The 20,624-nt window shown below is 38.9% G+C and overlaps 1 protein-coding gene across 2 annotated transcripts; it reads right to left on the bottom strand.

Moving 5' to 3' along the window:
• Window positions 1-15,898: 15,898 nt before the first annotated feature.
• On the bottom strand, window positions 15,899-20,536 carry ubac2 (UBA domain containing 2). 2 transcript variants are annotated; one of them, XR_013328056.1, is made up of 11 exons: window positions 20,367-20,536; window positions 19,585-19,709; window positions 19,337-19,456; window positions 19,127-19,233; window positions 18,927-19,050; window positions 18,787-18,834; window positions 18,490-18,598; window positions 18,258-18,400; window positions 17,813-17,944; window positions 17,220-17,447; window positions 15,899-16,603 (listed from the first exon to the last, which is right to left on the bottom strand). XR_013328056.1 is itself a non-coding variant. In XM_077729598.1 (10 exons), the coding sequence occupies exons 1-10, from the start codon at window positions 20,395-20,397 to the stop codon at window positions 17,340-17,342; spliced, it is 1,047 nt and encodes a 348-aa protein (XP_077585724.1). In that variant the 5' UTR covers window positions 20,398-20,536; the 3' UTR covers window positions 15,899-17,339. The 2 variants fall into 2 exon arrangements, 1 of the variants encoding a protein (XP_077585724.1); XM_077729598.1 differs by having other exon boundaries at window positions 15,899-17,447.
• Window positions 20,537-20,624: the final 88 nt, after the last annotated feature.

Here is a 20,624-nt window from a genome sequence, read left to right on the forward strand (position 1 = left end):
TCAACATTTTCTCTCACCCACTCGCTTTTTACGTAATACCTCAGTGCAAGTCTTTAAAAGATTCACATATGTGGTTTCGCTTCCTTAGACAGTTGTAGTTTGATTGACAGGTAACCAAACAAATGGGGTTTTCAGGTACAAATGTGTTTTTAATTTGAGGGATTTTGATTTAATATTAGTGAAGAACCAAGTCAGAATTTGAGTGTTTTTTGATACAAATCCCCTTTGATTGTAAGGCACACAAAGATGGGAAATCACAACCCGGCAAATGCGTTCTCTGGGTGAACTCGGCCATGTGGGAACGAGCAGAAATGACATTCCAGAGATCTTAGTAGTGATTTATTCATAACTGGGGTGAGGGACAACGCTGCCTTGCCACTCCAAAGCCACTTCCTTGACACCTCTGTTCTGCATCCCACCACTATGGCAACATTTTCCCTGCTAGGTCATCTTTTCTGATCACATTATTTCCAAATCTCAGTCCAACTGACCTATCTTTGCATTTACGCCCACACCTGCTACATCTGCAATATATTAAAGAAAATTCTGACGGCATTTACTTCCACTTCACCCATTCTCCATATTCCCAGTCCTTACCATCTCCTCATCCCTACATATTTAATGATAGCTCAATCATAGGCTCAAGAAGGAACTGGCTCCGCCCATGTTTTCTGCCGATTTAGGAGCGACCTCTCCAACGTGTCTTTCCGCCAACTACACACGCACGAACACACATGGGCGTCCAGAGGCTATCTCATTAGCAGCCTCACACCCTCAAAGCTGGCGGTTGTCATGTTGCGGATAAACTAGCCGCTCCCGTATTACACAAAGACAATGTTATATATGCCAACAGTCGCCAATACACACAGAAGCGAGCCTGCAGCCATATTACTTTTGCACATCAGTGTGTTGATGAGTAGTTCGGTCGGTTATCTGCTGTAGTGAATGTTATTCATATGTTCTAGTATCAAAACATCATAATAAAACATTAGGGTGAAACGCAAGATTAACTTACAAGATGAAGTAATACTAAGGTCAGTTGTTATTGCGGTTACTTCACCTGAAGTGTCTGTATATTGCTAAATATTGGATTATTTTGTGAATAAAAGTGTCTGCTTACTGAATATTCTTTAGTTTACAAAAAGGATATTTTCCACTTTTTTTGTGGGCAGTTTTGCATAAGTTACTAATGTTCTAGTTCTGAAATTTCCAATCACTCTTGTATAAAAGAAGGTAGACTATTTCATTTTCCAAGGGAGAGCAAGTAGTCTATTCAGTGTATATATAATAATGGAAAGATCAATCCAGATCTTCACTTGACGTAAAGATAGCCTGGACAATCAGTTTCAGTCCTTTGGAGACCTGCAACTTTTTAATTTATTGGCTCATTACATCAGCAATAACATTGTCAGATTTGTCGCCGTGCAAGTCCGAGCCCAAAGAAAAACCCCCCTCGTTAAAATCAAAGGCGTGGAGAACGCCTGGACGCCTTGGAGAAAAGAGAGCGGGCGGTGTCGGGCAATTAATGGCCGACGGCGGGCCGGTCAGACAAAGCAGCTGTCAAGAAATGAACTCGAAAAAGATCAAACGTGCAAGACTGCCTGTCTCTCTTCTGTAAAATTCAAGGGGAATAAAATAGGAATTTAAATGAAGTGAACATTTTTTTTTGTTCTTAGAAAGCTTAAATCGGCGACAAGTTGATCATCTACAAAAGTTACGTTAAGTTTAAGAAAAGCCTGGTGAAATAAAACCAAGAATATTACACAATAAATTGTTATGTGTTTTCATAAAGGCTGCTAAAAATAGTCTCGGAGGTCAACAGACAAAACATGGGCCGCGAGGCTCTTTCTTTAAGCGCCGAAAAAAGCTTTTGTTGTCCCACTTGCCGGTGTTTAGCGGTTGCCGTGGCAACGCAGCGCCAAAGAAAAAGCAAGGAGGATCTCAAATTCTTGAGATGTCTTTCTTTGGTTCTCCCGAACAAATCCGTCTAGCTCTCGTTGTTCCTCCTTTTTTCCCCTTTTTCTATCCTCACGTGGCGGAGACTTTGAAATGAGGAGGCACAGGGAAAAAAAGGAGAGAAATAAACACAAGAAGAGAAGAGCAGGAAGCGGAAGAGGCTGCCATAATGAGGCGGCAGCAGCAGATGCTTGTACAGAAAATAACTAGCCAAGTGCACCCAGGAAAACACTTCAAAACAAAATGTCCTCTGTTTGCAGCTATGCCAAATACGGTATAGATAAAAAAATATGTTTAAAAAAAAAAAGTATCCGAACATACCCGCATGCTTTATGAATCAATCTCAATCCCTTCTACACTGAATTTCCACTATCAGTAGTTTTTACACGTTAACTAAACAACAGTTTCAAAGCATATATAAAAATAACTAATTAAGAATCCAGACCTACTAAAAAGTGCTATCTATACAAATAATTTGGGTAAGTTTCTGCCTCTTCATAGTCGAAACTTATAGCAAAATATGAGGTAAGCAGAGGACTTATGACTCAATGGAAAACAGCAGTCGTGAATTGTTGTGTTTACCAGACGACGAGTCGTAAGACAAAATTGAAAGTGAATCAGAGGAGGGAATTTGATCAAACACATTTAAAGTCACCATAACACGACACAAGTGGGTGAAAGAGAGCCAGCACCACTCATCGAAGCGCCATTAACATCAAATATCAGGCGCCTGATGAATAGCAAATAGCTTACATTTACGCCTCTGCGAGCAAGCATAGCGATTTGAAAAACAATCATTTGAAATCTGAAATTATTGCGGCAACAGTTGTGCTAATTCCTCTTCTGAAATGGCTGGTATTTTGAGAAGAAGTAAAGCGGACAGCTGATTAAAAAGTCGCGTTCAGAATTGAATTTAGCGCGGTGAAATGTCCACTTGCCGAGGTTTGACGGCGAGGGAAGCGTACGATGACAAACATCTCATACAAGACGATAGAACGCCGTTTAAAATGTGCTGAGCTCTCTGTGTTATCGATTTATTCTTTCAGGAGAAGAAGGTGAAGGGAAAAAACTGAGCTGGCTAAAGGCCGGATGGGCTGAGCAGGGAGATTTGCAGAGTGCTAGATGGAAAAAGTGGAGAAGAGTGCTGCCTTTGTGTTGATTACGAGGAGACTCTTCACCCTTTTGTGCCAGCGTAGTACTTGACTTTGGATCAAAAGCCTGGCCTGAGTCAATCAATCAGTGCTGCCTAACAAACGCCAGTGATGGAAAAACGCTTTAATTTTTACACCCTTAACAGGTACATTTGAAGCTAGTATAAGGTAGAGAAATGTCAGTTGCGTGACTAACTACCAATATCTCTTTTAGTGTATGTGTTGTTAAAGTAGGAGCTGCTTGAAGGATTCCACAGTTTAATATCTAAGTACTGTTTAATATGTAAGTACTGTTTAATATCTAAGTACTGTTTAATATCTAAGTAATGTTTAATATCTAAGTACTGTTTAATATCTAAGTACTGTTTAATATCTAAGTACTGTTTAAAATCTAAGTACTGTTTGATATCTAAGAACTGTTTAATATCTAAGTACTGTTTAATATCTATGTACTGTTTAATATCTAAGTACTGTTTATTATCTAAGTACTGTTTGATATTTAAGTACTGTTTGATATCTAAGTACTGTTTAATATCGAAGTACATTTCACCGGCGACCAAAAAACTGTCGACCAAAAGACCGGCGACCAAACGTCCGGCGACCAAAAGACCAGTGACCAAACATCCAGCGACCAAACCTCCGTTCACGGGAGCATCGTAGCAAAGAACCAAAGTTTAATTAAAATCATCTCTGAAAAGTAAAGACCAAACTATTTTCCAACCTCCCCAAATCTCCAGAGGAGGTTTTCCTCTTAACACTTCCCTCCCCAATCCCCCCCCCACCCATCTCACCTCTCATCCACTTCTCACTCTGACATTCTACCAAGCCGAGGTCTCACGACAGTTTTCCCTCCAGAATCCATCAAGCAAGGACAGGAATAACCCACCCACGCATGTATACGCTGGTTCAGAGAGTCTCTTAGATGAGGGGGAAGCCCACACGTGCCCACTTCCAAGCATCCCATTTCCTCCAGCATTACATAAGTCATCCCATGGATGTTTATTCTGACACCACCATCCAGACCCAATGTTGACTCTTTGACTGCCACAGACTCGCAACCGAGTCCATCAGAGCGTCTGCTTCATAAAAAATGTAATATTTCTCTTCTGACCAACAAGTTCAAGCAACCCACATTTCCCTTCCTCACCACACTCTTTTAAAAAACATCCCTCCGCCCCCCTCTCGGTTGGTTCACCCTCGACATCTTTGGCTCCAAAGAAAACCTAGTTGCCATAGTTACAATCGTGAACACATCTGGCGTAGTTATGATGTGGTATACGCGCCTGCGCACACGGCGACTTGACGACAAACAGAAGCAAACTGGTGGGATAAAAGGAATCATCAATATGCATGATTTTCAGAGCCGTTTCCGCGCTTTGTGGTGGCAGAGTGGCGCCTGCGTGGAGGAGATAACGGACCACGCTGCTGCTGAAGAACAAGATACGTCTGTGGGGAACTTTGATTCCTGTTGCCGCGCTAAAAGTATCTACGGAGAGATGAAGCCGATGCTGGAAAATAAGGCGCTGAATTATTAGAAGGAAAATGGTTTTTTTTCCACTACAGATTGAATTGGATGGAAAAATTGCAAGGGCCAGCATTATGGTTGAATGTAATAAATCTATTTCAATTATTTATAAGGTACTTTTTCCTATCTAGGGTTGGAGAAATATATCACATGTGGACATTTGAAGGACGATGTCAATGTCAGTGTCAATACGGTTGCAATTTGATTTATGAGTGACAGATGAGATTTTTCAGATATGAGAAGAAGATCTTTGTTTTTCTTTGACTTGTGAAAAAGTCACAATGAAGTAAAAGCCGCATTTTTGGGAGATTCATTTTGTATTTTATCGGAAACCTTGAAAGAACAAGAATAATATGAAAAATGGCAGCTTAAATTAGCACAGCACAGTTTTTCAGATGACCCTACCTTAATAAAAAACAACATAACAGGCTAAAAACAACAATCTCACTTGAACATCAATCAGACCCCACCCACAAACTACGTAAAAAGTGCAAGTTATAGTCCACAAAATACAATAATACCCTTTCCCTTCATTTCAATGGGGAATATTGATTAGAGAAGTTATTCTAATGAGGGCGATCATTACAGAAATGTGTCTCATATTTCAATATGCACTCTATATCTTGTGTATTTAACCTTAATAAAATACATTGCGCCTACAAATGTAATAGAAGCCTAAAGAAAAGAATGTTCCGTTTCTCAACAACACCTTGTTAAAATGTATGGCGTCAATCTTGTATAATAGCACGCACCGTTCTGGTCTTGCCTTCTTGTCTAATAAATCCCACATCTCAAGGGCCAACCCCAAATAAAGCTTTAAGCCGCCCGCGTCCCTTCTCAGACAGAAAAGCAGCCTTGGCGTCTTTTTACGGCCACAAAAAACACAAGTGTTCTTTTTGCTTTTGTATATATATACTGGAAGAAGAGACCTTGGGTTTGTTTTCATTTAAAAACAAAAAAGGGCAGAAATACGAGTACAGGCTGTCTTTGACATTCCATTTCATGAGTCAAAACTAGTTTTTAACCACGGTGATGACAAGTCAGAACCCAAACAAAGCATTACATAAGCACACACACACACACACAGCTGTGGATGAGTTTGACAGTACAACAGATGCCTGTTTACTAGTCACCAGACCCCTCTTGCCATAGTGCCCCCCCATCCCTCTACTTTGCATAGCTCCGCTCCTGTAACCAATCACCCGGGGCGATCCGAAAAAGCAGACCGACCAGTTACAGTTTAAGGATTAACAACATCACCTACCTGGCGCTTAAAAAAACCTTGCATTGATTGAATTTAAAAGCAAAACAAACTCACCTTTTTTCCTTTCTTTTTGCGATGACTCCCTTTGATTGCGCCTCCTCCAGCCACAGCTTTTTCCTTGGTCTCCTCACTCATGTTTAGAGTCACTTCTTCTTCTCCCTTCTTTTTGGTTTGGTTCCTCCTTTAATCCAGCATGTGGGATCTCATCATCATCGGCAGAGCGCCACAACCAAAGTGATGGTGAAGCGGCTGTTCCATAAAGCCGATGCTCTCGTCCTCCTCCTCTTTCTCCACAGAGGTCCACTCCCACAATTAGTGGCGCTGTCTTGCAAAAAAAAGGGTGGGGTAGACACCATGTGAGTGAGAAAGGTTTGATTAAAAGGAAGGGTGTCTATACCTGAGGGTCTCCAAATGGCTGGAGGATTCAAAAGTTGCAAAAAGAAGAAGAAAAAAAAAACAGAGATCCAATCCTGGCCGCCTTTTGAGCGTGCGCTTCCCTCGCAGGCGTGACTCAAAATGAGGCTTTCCACATCTCTGACAGGCGACTGTGTGCTCAAGGTGGGAGGGGGGGTCCTTCTAGAAAAGGAACTCCTCTTCGCAGACGCGTAGATCAGCTTACTGGGAAGTGAGGGAGTGAGAGAGAGAAGGATTGAGACACAGACAGGGGGCAAAGGTTGGAAGGGTGGAAGACAACGTTTACTCGGGAGACAACACCTTGCAAGCTATACCATCAGGGAAAGATAATACTCTTGGTACTGAGTACCTCTACTTAAGAATGTTTCTACATACAGAATATTCAGGTTATGAAATGGCTTTGTGGTTAAATTTAGTCTCGAGATAAGAAAGAAATTCGAAAACAATAACAAAAATGAAACTGTATAGCAATATTATCAAATTAGTTCATAGCAGGCCTGATGAGAATGTAGAAAAATATAATATTAACAAAATGTGCATATTTTTTAAATTGTCAGTTGCAAATAATATAATTAAAATTTACAACTGAATTTTCTTTCCCCAAGGTGTACTTTTTTTAAATTATCAGCTGCAAATAACAAAATTAAAATTTAAAACTGATTTTTTTTCCCCAAGGGTGTACTTTTTTTAATTATCAGCTGCAAATAATAAAATTAAAATTTAAAACTGATTTTTTTTTCTTCCCCAAAACCAAACCTTGCCACCCTAAGTTTGTTATCAAGTGTGATTACATCCTGGAATTAAGACTTTGTGTTAAACCATTTACAAAAATCCTATCCAATTGATCAAAAATAAGTGAATCAGTAAAGGTACTTTAACTGCAAGATATAACTGATTGATAACTCTATCATACTGAATTGCCATTTAAATCAACGACGCTATGTATCACAGGTACCAAATCACCTTTCACATCAGATAAAAACTCTTTTAAAAGGTGATTGATGTGCAATAACGATTGACCAACCTTGAGAGAGTTCATCCCAGTGAAAGGCTAACTGGCCAGATGTAGCCACACAAGTCACATGACACCCCGGTCAATGTTGTCATCTCCTTCCATCATCGCCTTCACGCCATCAATTCCTGTTCAGTTCATGGCCACGCTCGCAATAGATGTGTGGGTGGTGCCGTCTACGTTGTCCGGTACCAAAAGTTATTGATCAGGGACTTGGTGGCGGCTCCGTCAGCAAACTGTATAATACACAATAAGCGGGATGTCACAAAATCATGTCGTAAAGGAGATTTATTTAAGATACGGCTCTATATTCAAGGTAGTCATAAACAGACAAACTGTAAAGGCACTATTAGAAATACAACAGCAGTTGTACAATTCCAAATTCGTCATTTTCAGTATAAGACTGCCCCCAGTGGTGGCAGCAGAGTACACAGTGGAAGGAGCAGTGCGATGAATTGAAATGAAGCATTAATTTATGACATGCATACCAATTTTTAGTTTTTTATACATTGTTTCACTTCTAACAATGACTAAATTTATTGCTTTTGTTCATAATTATGGAATGCACTTTTTAGTAGTTTAAAAATACATCGATATATCAGTTTGTCTAAGCAATGTTCCATTCGAATCAATGGAAACTTGTTTTAGGAGAATAGTTTTCAGTCAAATGTATGAAACGTTTCAGTGACAAAATTAATTCAGGTGATGCTGAACTGGTAGTGTTGAACATAATATATTGATTTGTTGCGTCATCGTCCACACGGCTTACGTGTCCTTCGCACGGAGACCAAACGCGACCACGAGCTCAGACGAAGCTCTCGCCTGAGCTTCCAATTAACGTGACTTTGATCATCCAGACACGGGCGTGGTATCGTGGACAGAAACCTAATTTTGTTCTTGCGGCTTTCTCCTAATTCAACATATAAAATGATGAAGGAGGATGAATGATAGTTATACTACATGGCCTTGAGAAGATCTGAATCTTAAATTACAATTTCTGATCTTTAATTTGTCATGGAAATAGTATTATTTCATAAAACTAAAAGACAGATGGCTAACTTCATTTTGTCATTTGCAAATTGAAGTGCACAAATCATAAGAGAATGTGACAATTTCCCAGATTGATGTTTGGCAAGGTTGGGTGTCAGTTTTGAAGGGGGCATTTTTTTTTTATTACACTCGGCACTTTTTCCAATTGAAGGGTGGAACACTCCCATTTCAAAATAAAGTTTAATCTAATCTAATCTAAAACTGTCCATGTTCCAATATTATTTGTCAACTCAAAAAGTGAGTCAATCTTTATATGAACTGCCAGTGCATCTCACATGACATTTACTATATTTATAGTGTTATTTATGCATCTATATTTCAACCTAATATCAAGAAATTTGACCTAATTTCACTATCATGGATGGCAATAAACGCCAAATCCAATTTCGGTAAAAATACATGACAAAAAGTCTTTGAAAAAGATAACTTCTAAAGACGTTTCTCCAAATTCACATAGCAACTGACAGAAATCCATTTTTTAAAAAAATAATAATAAAAATAAAAAATAAATAATAAAGATCCTAGTTTGGGCTCTGTCGTCATATTCGAAAATAAATAGCAAGCAATTTATCTGAAGCGGCAAGGAAATGTCAATTCCAACGAGGCTGTGACGAAAGCCACCAGCCTCCAAATGTCTTCTCACATCCATCACAGGGTGGATCGAACCACCGCGGTCAATACTGCGTGCCGAGGCCCGAGAGCGCTCAATGGAAAACTGGCCAAGTGTCGCTTGTTGTCTGCCTTCTCTTCCGAGTTAGTACGAATCAAGTCAATCATCACACACGATGAACATTGCAACCTCCACGTGAATCATAGTCGACAACACATCCCACAAAGTATAAAAAATGAAAAACGGCTCCGTTCCTACTATTGACTAATGTGTTTGTGAGGAATCAATAGCAAGTGAGGTGATCATTACCACAATAAACTTTTGTGTGAGCAACTTACAAAGTTCTACAAGACAAAATCTAAGCCAAAGGGATCAAATGAATTCAGGAAAATACATTAAAATAAAATAGTAAAGGGTATATTTACCATTATTGTGAAGAGGTGCGTGGATAGTTCGGGTTTTGCCACCGAAAGGATGGAAGACAACAAAAACAAGCAGCCAACTAGTCTTCCTTTCATTCTTTTCCTCCATTCAGACATGCGGTGCATTTAAAGACAGCCTGAAAAACAGAAAATCACAACCTGAAGCATTTACGCAGTATAACTTGTTACATTACTGTCTTTATTTTTGTGTTACATGAATGGGAAGTAGTTTGACTTTGACTGAAGTTATGCATACTCATAAAACTGCTCTTTTGCAACTTGAATCTGAACGCAACATATCTTTTTACCTAATCTGAGTCACTATTTTTCTCCTTTCTCTGTACTTATACTTGTTAAGCTTTGTTTCCATGGTAATTTCTGTTGAACAAGCTTTCTTCTTTAGGCTTGTATCATGAAAAAAGGGAAGTAGAAAACAGCAAAGATACTTCCTAGAGACAAGCATTTTCTACACATGAGACGATGGTCCCAGTGGGATTTAATGTCAGGACGAGTCACGGGCCTCATAAAGTCGGAACGTCGTAGGTGGAGGACATCGTAACCTGGAAACTATGTAAAAAATATGGTGCTAGTAGATCAAACTTTATAGACACTGCATTTCAGTCTGTTTTTTCTTAAGGTTGAGAACAAGGTGTTCTCTGTAGATTGCCGAAAAGCCCTCCAGCGAGGTACCTAGACAACTCCAAACCGCCGAGGGCTCTTTTTTTTTTAACCCTTTCTATAGTAATCCAAGTATTTGAAGTGAATGTCACAGTGGGGATGTGTTGGTGCATGCACATGGGGTGTGGGAACTGAATTTGAACTGTGTTTGTCAAGTATGTAGTGCAAGGAAGGAACAGTCTCAAAGGAATTGCCACATTCAAAATAAAACACATATTCCAAAAATACTTACTTATTTTTTTTCAAATCGACATGCATTTGGACATTTGCTATGCCTGAAGAAATATATAATAAAATATAGACAGTAGGATGAAATGATAATCATAATTTCATATTCTTCCATTTTTTTCTGACTGAAATATTGAACAATAATAGAATGGAGTGTATGATTGCATAAAACTCCTACACTGTATCCACACTCTAGTCACCTTATAGAGACCTAACGCCCATGCTGTGAACTATTTCTTCTCAAATGGGGGACTAAAGACCCTTTTTAGTCTTGAACACAACTGTACTGGTCATGCTCTATGGGTTGCCATGTACTTTAATTTTCAAGTCCTTGAGTGGCTTTCACTCAGGTACTCCTACTTTGTTCTCCAACCAGGTCAATCCAGACAGGTACCCCCTTAACTGATAAAGAGCTATGGGGACCAAGTGCCTTCCATTTTTACCTCAGCCCTGATATTTGAGGTCCTTTTTTACATTACTAGTACACATATATGCCCTATTTTCAACAGGAGAGCCCTATACTCCAACTATGTACTGTAAAACAAATTCAAGAGCCTTAATCCGATAATGTGTAATGACTTTAATTTCCCCAAATCACTACTTTACAGTGAAGGGAAACTCCCTAAACAAATTAACAAGAGTGGTAAAGCAAGCAGAAACGCCCATTTTATGTCAACAAGCTCCAACGCGAGTTCAAGATTTAACAATGCGATGATTTCAAGTCAAAAATAATCTGGACAAGCGTTACCACGGACAACCAAATGACCGCCATCTCTCTCTTTTCTCTCTTTGTTACGTGGTGTCGGACACACGTGCACGCACGGATGACACACGGGACAGAGCGTGCTTTTCTCCCAGCAACATCATCACTGGCTTTTCCCACCCTCGTCTCCATGGAGACGGGCTTCCAGAACTAGCAGGTTCCTGACCGTTGTGAATCAGCATAGACTCCAGAGAGGAAGAAAAAAAAAAAAAAAGACTGTCTTATCATTTTCTTCACCTTCGAAGCCAAAAGCAAAATAAGCTATGATGCATGTCTATTTTCAACATCAATATCCAGCATTGTACTTTGTGTCCGAGAAACAAAACATGTTTGATTTAACCTTCTTTAAGTTCAATTAAGTACAGCTAAAGTGATAGACTATTTAAAGAAGTCATTTAGGGTGAATTAAAGTCACAGTTGTTTTATCATGTAATTTTTTTTTAGGTGAGTGGTTCCAATACTTAAGATTAAGTATTATGTGCTCATGACTTGAGTTAAATTCACAATATAAATGATGTCAAATAAAAAGTATTGTATATTTCAAGAATCCAAGCAATTCTTGAATGTAGGCCTGATTGAGAACCAGTGAAATACTTTTAAAGCCATATACTGCAACATTTAGACCAGTGTTTCCCAACCACTGTGCCGCGGCACACTGGTGTGCCGTGAGCAATGGTCAGGTGTGCCGTGGGAAATTGCAAGAAGTCATACAATGTGATATTGAGAGAGAAAAATTAATATGAATATAAGGAGATTAAAATGGAATTATTGCAAGGTGACAAATGTTAAATTGTAGATTATACTATTATTTGATTCAAGTTGTGAAACAGTAATTTTGTTGCTTATTTTTCTCTAAGTCGAAACGGAAGTTGTCTGGTTTCTAGGGCATCAACTTTTGCCGACGTAAAGTCTGTGTGAGAACAATTTTTTGCGGAATATTAGGAGATTTAAGTAATATTTAGAGAAAAATCATAAAATGATGCGATCAATAACTTTACTTGGTTATTTGCATCACTCAAACCGGAAGTTGTTCAGGGTCCACAGGCCAAATTTTCGTGACATTAGGTCATTGTGAAAAATTAGATTTTGGAATAATTTCTGATGCGATTTCTGCTGATAAAACTTTGATGAGAATACCTATTATAAATATAGGCGACAAAGATTTTCAGATGGTGGTGTCCCTTGAGATTTTTTTCAATGCAAAAAGTGTGCCTCGGCTCAAAAAAGGTTGGGATACACTGATTTAGACTATATGCCACGCCCACCAGATTTGACAAAAAAAACTATGTTCATATACATTATGCTAAATTGGAATATGGTGTCCACATTGTAATATTCGATACTTAAACTAAAATACATGCAACTCATCCTATAAGAATCCACAAATAGGCCAGACTGTGTGCATGGACAATCACATTGTGCGCTGTTTTTGTTCTACTAGTGTGAAATGATGACTTAATGTCACACATTTTCACCGTAAAAGCTATCATTTGCCCAATTTTCTTCCCTAGTGATAAAGGTTTGGATACAAATGTGTCAGAATGGAAATTTCTCAGCCTTCAGCCACTGACAATTAGCATTGATTTCCTTGTAGGAGAACAACAATCTCCATCCTGGTGCTGTTTTGGGAACAGGCTGCCACACATTAATTGCATTTCCATTGACATCAATGTAGAATATGATTTGATATATGCAAAGTCTTGCAAATAGATGTAGCAATCTACATTTCATCTGAGTTTCATATCCAGGATATGGAATTAAATGCTCAAATGGCTTAAGGGTCGACTATAAAGGGATGTAATGGATCTGTGCGTCAAAAACTCATCGGTTCCTCATCTGTTAGCTCAGTTCATCAGATGAATACACTCAGCGTGTGCGTATAAATAACGCACGTAAAGTTATGGCGCTTGACGTGTGTACAGTTACAACGGAAACGGACCTCGGCAGAAAGGTCAGACGTCACTGGGAGATTCTTGAAAGGGTGCTACAAGAGTTCGTAAGGAGGGTAAAGGAAGCGAAGGAGTTTGTTGCACCTGCTTAATAATAAAAAATAATAATCGGACATAGGCTTTGTCATCCTCATTGACTCGACAAAAGCCTAATTGTCATCATACCCAGAACTGGGTATGATAAAATTGGTAGTGCTTCTTCATTATGTGCGTTTTCTTGGAAAAAGACCCAAATTAGTGATAATTCCGGACTTGGAATTTGGCATTAAGAGTACAAAATTATCAGTTATTTGCTCCTGTTCTTGAGCGCTTTTTGATTTTGAACGAAAGTGTCAGTATGCAATCCTTGGTGGGTGGTCATTATTAAGAAGTACAGAAATTGTCAAAATACTTCTTACACTTAGGGTACCACTGTAGTACAAAAGTGGCCTATGCAGTATGCAAAAGACCTTGTTTTTACGCACATACTTTGTGGGTGGTCATTATTTAGAAGTACAAAAATTTGCAAAATACTTCTGTGGCCTATTTTCAAGGCTAAAAAGTATCTATTTCGCCCTCAAGTCATAACTTCACAAGAATACCGTGCAAAGCTTCTAATTATTTGCTTGATGGTTACTATCACTATTTTCCTTGTACCTGAACCTCAGATGTGAGCTTTTTAATAATTATTTTTCAGCTTCTCTGCAGTTTTGGTTGCCCCAACATGTCAGAACATCAACCTCTTAACAGTTTTCAAAAAGAAAGAAAAACAATTAGCACATCAAGATGTCACGGAGGACAGAAAAAACAAGTTGTGCATGAAAAAAAGCCGCAATTCCTCAAGTGAACCCATTACACAAAACCGCAAGCCTTTGCCTGCCATGAAGGCATGCGGCACGCTAAAACATTAATGGCCACATTCCTATATGTTCTTAGGAACGTGTAGCCACCAGTTATGAACATTAGCATACCAGTGGGAGGCATTTAACATTCTCGCCTTGCATAACTTCAGCTAACAGACGTGACATTGTTCCCCGTTCCTCTCATATTTTTGACAAATCCAGGGTGGGGATCACTGGGCTATTGCTCTGAGACATACAAAACTATCTTGCAAAAAAAACGGCGCCGAGAACCTAAACGGGAGGCTCTTGCATGCAGAGTTGCCATGGCACACGCTCACCATGGCAACAGAGCTGGCGGCGAGGGAATAGAGTGGCGGTGTTGTCGTCTGGGTCTCTTTGGCTTCTCAGACCGTGACGTAGGTACAGAAATTTGCTTCACTTGTCACGTGGCGTCATGCATGTGCATTAAAAATGACACAAATAAAGTATATGATAGTAGAAAACTGAAACGGAATTTCATTTGCCTGAAAATAGTATGGGAATTGATAAAAAAATGTCTGCCTATAATACCTGGAAATACATATTGGTTTTGTTTACATTGACGTTTATGTAAGAAAAATAAAAATCCTGAAAAACTAGTTTTTTACTTGGGTTTCAGCATAATGCAAGTTTTTTGTTATGTGACAATTTTAACTAAACATGAAAAAATATTTGTGACACAATGTAGGTTTTATTTTAGCTTCTTGTGCAGGTCATTTTGAATTATATTGCCAGTGAGCCACTAAAAAAAGGCCACAGTTGGCTTTTAATTTTTAATAAAATGGCAGTATATTATAGTGGAGGAGTTTTATTAAACTGTAAAACGATAGAGAGGCAGTATTGGTGGGCTATATGGGCAAATAAAAAGAGCTTGAAAACACTCAAGCATGTGTGTGTTACCAGTCATTTCCAACTGCTAAGTACAGTGTAATTACTCCCAAATAGCCTATCAAGTTAGCCTAATTAAACTTGTAAAGTAGGAACATATTTACCCATTTCTTCTATTTTAAAAGTGTTAAAAATATCCAAGTAAAAGGATGCAAGACGGCTTTAAAAAATGGGTTGGGTAATCATGAATCAGCATGATTTTTGCTTTGGTTATCATTGAAAATTTCCGATTAAAACAGTGCATCATTACGCACTGAAGACGCATTTCATTTTAGAGAAAAGGTTGGCCTTCAGTGGATTTGTTTTCTTTCATCATCCTTTAATTAAAAACCGGCTAAGGCGCAAAGACGGTGATTATTATCGCTAAGCTTCTTTTTTTTTTAATTAGAATTAAAAGTGACACTAATTTAACTGGATTTGGAAGCGGGTGTTCTCAAAGGAAGCTCATACAGGCTGATTGTCGGCTGTCTACAACAAGAGTCAATAACAGCTTTGTTTTTACATGAATCATATATATTTATATAGTTTTTTGTCAATGGAGCCATTAGTAATGTTCCATTTCAAAATGGCTGCAGTGAAAAGGTTCCCTGATGGCAAAATAAAGAAGAAAAGTACATTTCACATGTATGACAATGGTAGATTCCAACAATATATTCTATTGTCAAACCTCCATGCAGTCATTGAGCAGATAGACAAGTCTGCTTATTATCTTTCTATAAAGTGGGCGTGGCACATGGTAACCTGGCAACAATAACTGACTCAATGGCTCTATCTATTGGCCAAGCACCAAAAGGACAGAGACATTATGAGATCATAAAATGATCATTTCCACAAATTATTGAGGGATTGGTATAAGACATTTCCCTTAATTGTGGCTGTCAATGACTCATTCACTTCATATGGGGCTGAATCTTGACTTTATACTATTTGTACATATGTAATTAATTTAATTAAAGCATAATAGGATTGCTTTTTGTTTGAATGGGGCTTTGCAAATATGCTTGCTTGACTTCCAGTCTTTAGTAGGGAGTTATGTCATATTTTAATAAGAGAGCTAACCAGTTTTAGGAATTGGCAAGCTGTGTAAATACAGAATTGGTGCATGAATATCTTCTGCATTGTTCACTATTTCAGTCAGCAAGTTGATTTATTCATAAATAAATCTATAATTTGTTACATTATACTTTCATGCAACAACTCCACAGCAATTTGTCACTCTGACAACAAATCACGAAGCTCAGTGTGGTCACACATGAACAATATAATGTATATATTTTTTGCACTGAAGTACATAACTGCTTTCTTCCCTTAACTGACAAGAAACATATAACTAGTATCTTGAGCTTTTATACAGTATAAACACTGTGAAGTACTTGTTATAGCCTCAGTTGTATATACTGTGTAATAAATAAACATTTGGGATTTCTTATCAGATAAGGGTATGAACACAAAAATAAATACATCAAGTGCATTTTCACTCAGGACAGAATTTTAGGTACACCTGCAATTTTATTCAGGACTAAAGTCCGTCTTTTAGGAGAAACTTTATAAAACACTAACTTAAAAAAAACAATTCTATATAGATTATAGCTAGCAGTTTTTTTTAAATAGCAAAGCATCATGAGGAATTAGTTATTTTATGCATTATAAGATGATGCTTTTCTCCAAACATTTTCAACCCATAGCAAAACTACTGTACAGGTGTACCTAATGTTATGTCCTTGAAACATTTTTAGAAACATTTTGTTATTAAACACATGGTCTCACCTGAGATAAAATGTAAGATGAAATGAACACGTGTCCTTGCAAAGATGTGCTGCCTTCACTCACTTTCTGACTTGTCAAAAGAAGAGAAACATTTTAGAACAAAACATATACATAAGTGTCTATGAAAATAAAACACTCAATTTTTCAACTGTAAAATGAAGTCCTTTAGTGTTAAGAGTAAGACTGTGTGACCTTGCTGAGTTAACAATATTTTTTTTTATCCAGTGTGAAATGAAAACTAGTATAAAAAATATATATATCTGCCTGGAGGATATGTTCAAGGTTATTTTGCATACGATCACCACAGTTTACGAGGGTCAGCGGTTACATCAGAGTACACACGGGTCCTTGGTTTGTGACTGACTTCCGACATTGGAGATGAAAAAAATCTGAATTTGTCCTCGGGCGTCATCCATTGCAATTTATAGAGGGCATTAAAAACTTGCATATTTGTTTTAATCGCACCAGAGTTCTGTACTTCTCTAAAAAAAAATCAGTCATCTGTCATAAACCCAGGACCTCTCGTAAAATCCATTCTTTTTTAAGGTTTAACGTGAGCCATTTGTACAACTGTCCTGTGCAATGTCCCACTTTTGTGCGTCAAACCTCCTCAGTCGGTTCAAAAATATTCCGTAAGCGGCGATACCGGTCTTACGCAGCTTTGGCGGAGCCTTCAAATTACCTGTACTAGCAAAATATTTGCCTTCTGTAATCTTTTTTTGCCCCCATCTGTTGTCCACTTTCTTTTCTTCAGCTGTGCCATCTCAGTTTGTTTCTCATCTCAATCTGGTGATCGGAGATCTCAGTGTTGGAGGAGGAAGTTGGTTGCCATGTTGATGTCATTGTTGGAGGCTCGGAGGGCTTCTAGGGCGTCTAGCCGGGAAAACCCCATTTCCACCAACCTGGCAACCTTTAAGTGAAATAATAAAATTAATTAGGCAGCTTGTAAGCACACAAATATTCAAATTTGAGTATAATTTCCTGCTAATCGATCAAACGAGGTGAAAATATACCCCGTTTCTAATTTGGTAGAGTGCAAATTGTCCCTAAAATAGCAAAGTGTGTGTAAAACTCTATAAAGGAAATTAAACAATTGACAGGCGAATGAAAATTGGCATTGCAAAACAACATTAACTCAGAATTGTACAGAACTTCTTGTTTCATGCACTTTTGCACCGCCTTGTGTCCAAGCAAGGTGAAGGAAAACTACTTTACTATTGATTGGTTCTTTTAAGAAGCATTATAATTACAAAGCAAATGTAAACACGGTTGCACCTGGTCCTCGGCGACAGTGTTGTCCAAAGGTGGCGGGGGTGCCGAAGGCTGTGCCTGAGCCTGCGGCTGGGGTTGGGCTGCTCTCCTGCGCCTCAGTGATGGGAACAACCTGCTCCATTGTAGCAAACCAGCCTATTAAGAAGAAAAAAAACATTAAAATGACTTATTTAGACTACTGTGTTTTCCTACCTAGTTTGGAGAATGCAAACTTGCATGATTTGAACACAGTCAGAAGACATCATAAATATTTGGGTAAGATGTTGAGGATGGAGGAGCTACCATGCAAGAAGAAAGTTAAGAAAAAGAAGGTGGGTGGATGCGGTAATGGAAGACATGAGGGCAGTCAGCTTTAGAGAGGAGGATGCAGGAAATAGCCTGGCACACTATGGTGATCCCTTAAAAGTAAAAGAAGATTCAGCATACAAAACAAAGGGGCAGAAATTACTTGTGCTTGATGTCTGGCATTTGTTCGGGCCTCATTGAACTGGGCCAACAGTATCTGCTGATCCAGTTGGTCCATCCGCTGTTGTCTCTGGACGTCCAGCGTCGCTCCCATTCCCAGTGGCGCCTCATTGGTTGGCTGGGAACCTTTTGCGGATAAAACAAACATGCGTGACTCGGTTTGTATGGTGCTGCTGTGCAAGCTGTGATAAATAACTCTTGTGTGAACCACCCACTGGAGAAGAGGGGCTCTAGGAGGTAGCGTGCCACGCTACACAGCCAGGCGGGCACAAAGACAAGCTTTTGGAGATAGAACACATTGGAGTGGTACAAAGCACCCGAAATCTGAAAAACATCAATATATTGTTTTGATAACAGATTTGCACTATCATTCCAAAATGGTTCGCTATTAATGTACTTTTCTTATATAATGGCATCTTTTGTTTTTTTAGAGTTACTCTACATATCGGTGATAAAATGCACTGAATTTATTCGGGCCTTCTGACAGGCTATTGCACAAACATGTGACTTACCAGTCCGCTGAGTGCCAAGAGCCACATAAAGGGACTTGATGTCAAGAGCTATGGAGATCCAGGAAAAAGAAGAACAATTTGCAAATAATTATGCAGGGGAAAAAAAAACGGGTAAAAGTATAGAAATCAAGAAATCTTACCTGCAACCCGACGATGTAGCCCAAAGTCTTGTTGGTGATGTTGATGCGCCCCAGCACGCGGGTAACCGACACCCTGGGGATGGACGAGTAGAAAGGCACAAAGAGGGCGAAAATTGGAGCCAGCCTGTCAAAGTTAAGAGTCGACAATTAAAACTTTTGCCATAAGACTACAATGCCAAGTCGGAAGTCATGTGACTTACAGCCCCGCAGGTAACTCTTCCACCTCAAACTTGAAGAAGAAGCAAAAAGCTTCAGCCAACAGAAAGTCCACCAGTGCGGAGAAACACCAGGTAGCCAACATAAAGGACTTAACAAGTAGAAAAACAGAATTCATTTTAACAAAAGGGAAAACACACTGATGTACTTACTATACATTGGTAGACAAGTTAGGCTTAAGCCTCCATACTCACAGCATACTTCCTGGAGCCGAATCTTCTCTCAAAAATTCGGAAATTGTAAATAAGCAGCCCACTGCAAAAGGAGTCTTTCACATCCAGGCACACCAGCCGACCACAAACAAACCGCCATACCTAAGACATCATCACATTAAATCAGTTTCTCTAAAATCGGTAAGCAACAATTTTGCAGGATAACCACATCAAGACTGCATTTTTCTTTAATAAATCATTCCAATGAGAAACTGGTAACTATCTCTTACCTGTTGCTGTTGGGTGGCAGCCTGCAGGTTGTACTCAAACATGTGCTGGTACTGTGGCAAGAGGCTGAGCATCACCGTCAACCCACTCAACACAAGCAAGAGCCCTTTGGATAGAGGGGCCTTGTCTGAAAATCAGAAAACACATCATGTTACTCAAAGTAACGTTTGTCAGGATCAGGTTACTTGATTTGTACACCAAAATATGCGATCGGGACATCTCTACTATATAGTCTTGTTTATTAACTGTCATTTCAATGATGGGGAACTTTTCATACTGATGATAGATTCCGGGAAATAGTTTTTTTTTAATTGGTAGGTAGAATATGAAAATGCATGCATTAGTGTGTAAAAAAACAAACATTTGTCAAAAAGATGACTTCAGATTTTTTTTATCCAAGTCAAATGTCAATCAAATCATTGAGGATCAGTTCAAATACACACAAGTTGATGATGTTGATTTGACTGTTCTGACGTTAATCATTCTTAAAATACAAAATGCATCCTCGTGTACTTGTTTTACTCTGCATTAGAATTAAAAGCAGGTGAAACACGTGTGAAATGTTTGACAGTTTTGCACAGTTACAAATGAATCTAAAATGAAACAGAAAACCCCAACGCGATTTCTTTGCTTTTGGGTGATGACTTTCAAATATTTGCCTCATCGGGACAGTTAGTTTAACCGATCTAACTAAGAAACCACCTAAATGAATGACAGCTGGATGGTAACCATTTTAGCAAATCTAGCATTGAAGACATATACTGTCAAATGAGAAAATACTCACACAGGCCCCGAGAACCAGTAGATGTAAACATCGCGTCCGGGAAAGCAGAGGATAAAACACGATGGGCTATTAAATTAAAAAACGATGTGCAAAACAACTAGCAGGAGTTTAAAAAGCGATCCATGCTGGGTGGGATGTGAAGCGGAGGAGAGGAAGAGGAAACTGAGATCATCGCCAGCAAGTCTACAGAAAGTCCAAAGGACCAAAATACTAACGCATCTTCGCACATTTTTGCAGCATTGGAGCACACTTTGCAGC

The sequence above is a fragment of the Stigmatopora nigra genome, chromosome 12 (genome assembly GCF_051989575.1).
Source record: "Stigmatopora nigra isolate UIUO_SnigA chromosome 12, RoL_Snig_1.1, whole genome shotgun sequence".
Classification (NCBI taxonomy): Eukaryota; Metazoa; Chordata; class Actinopteri; order Syngnathiformes; family Syngnathidae; genus Stigmatopora; species Stigmatopora nigra.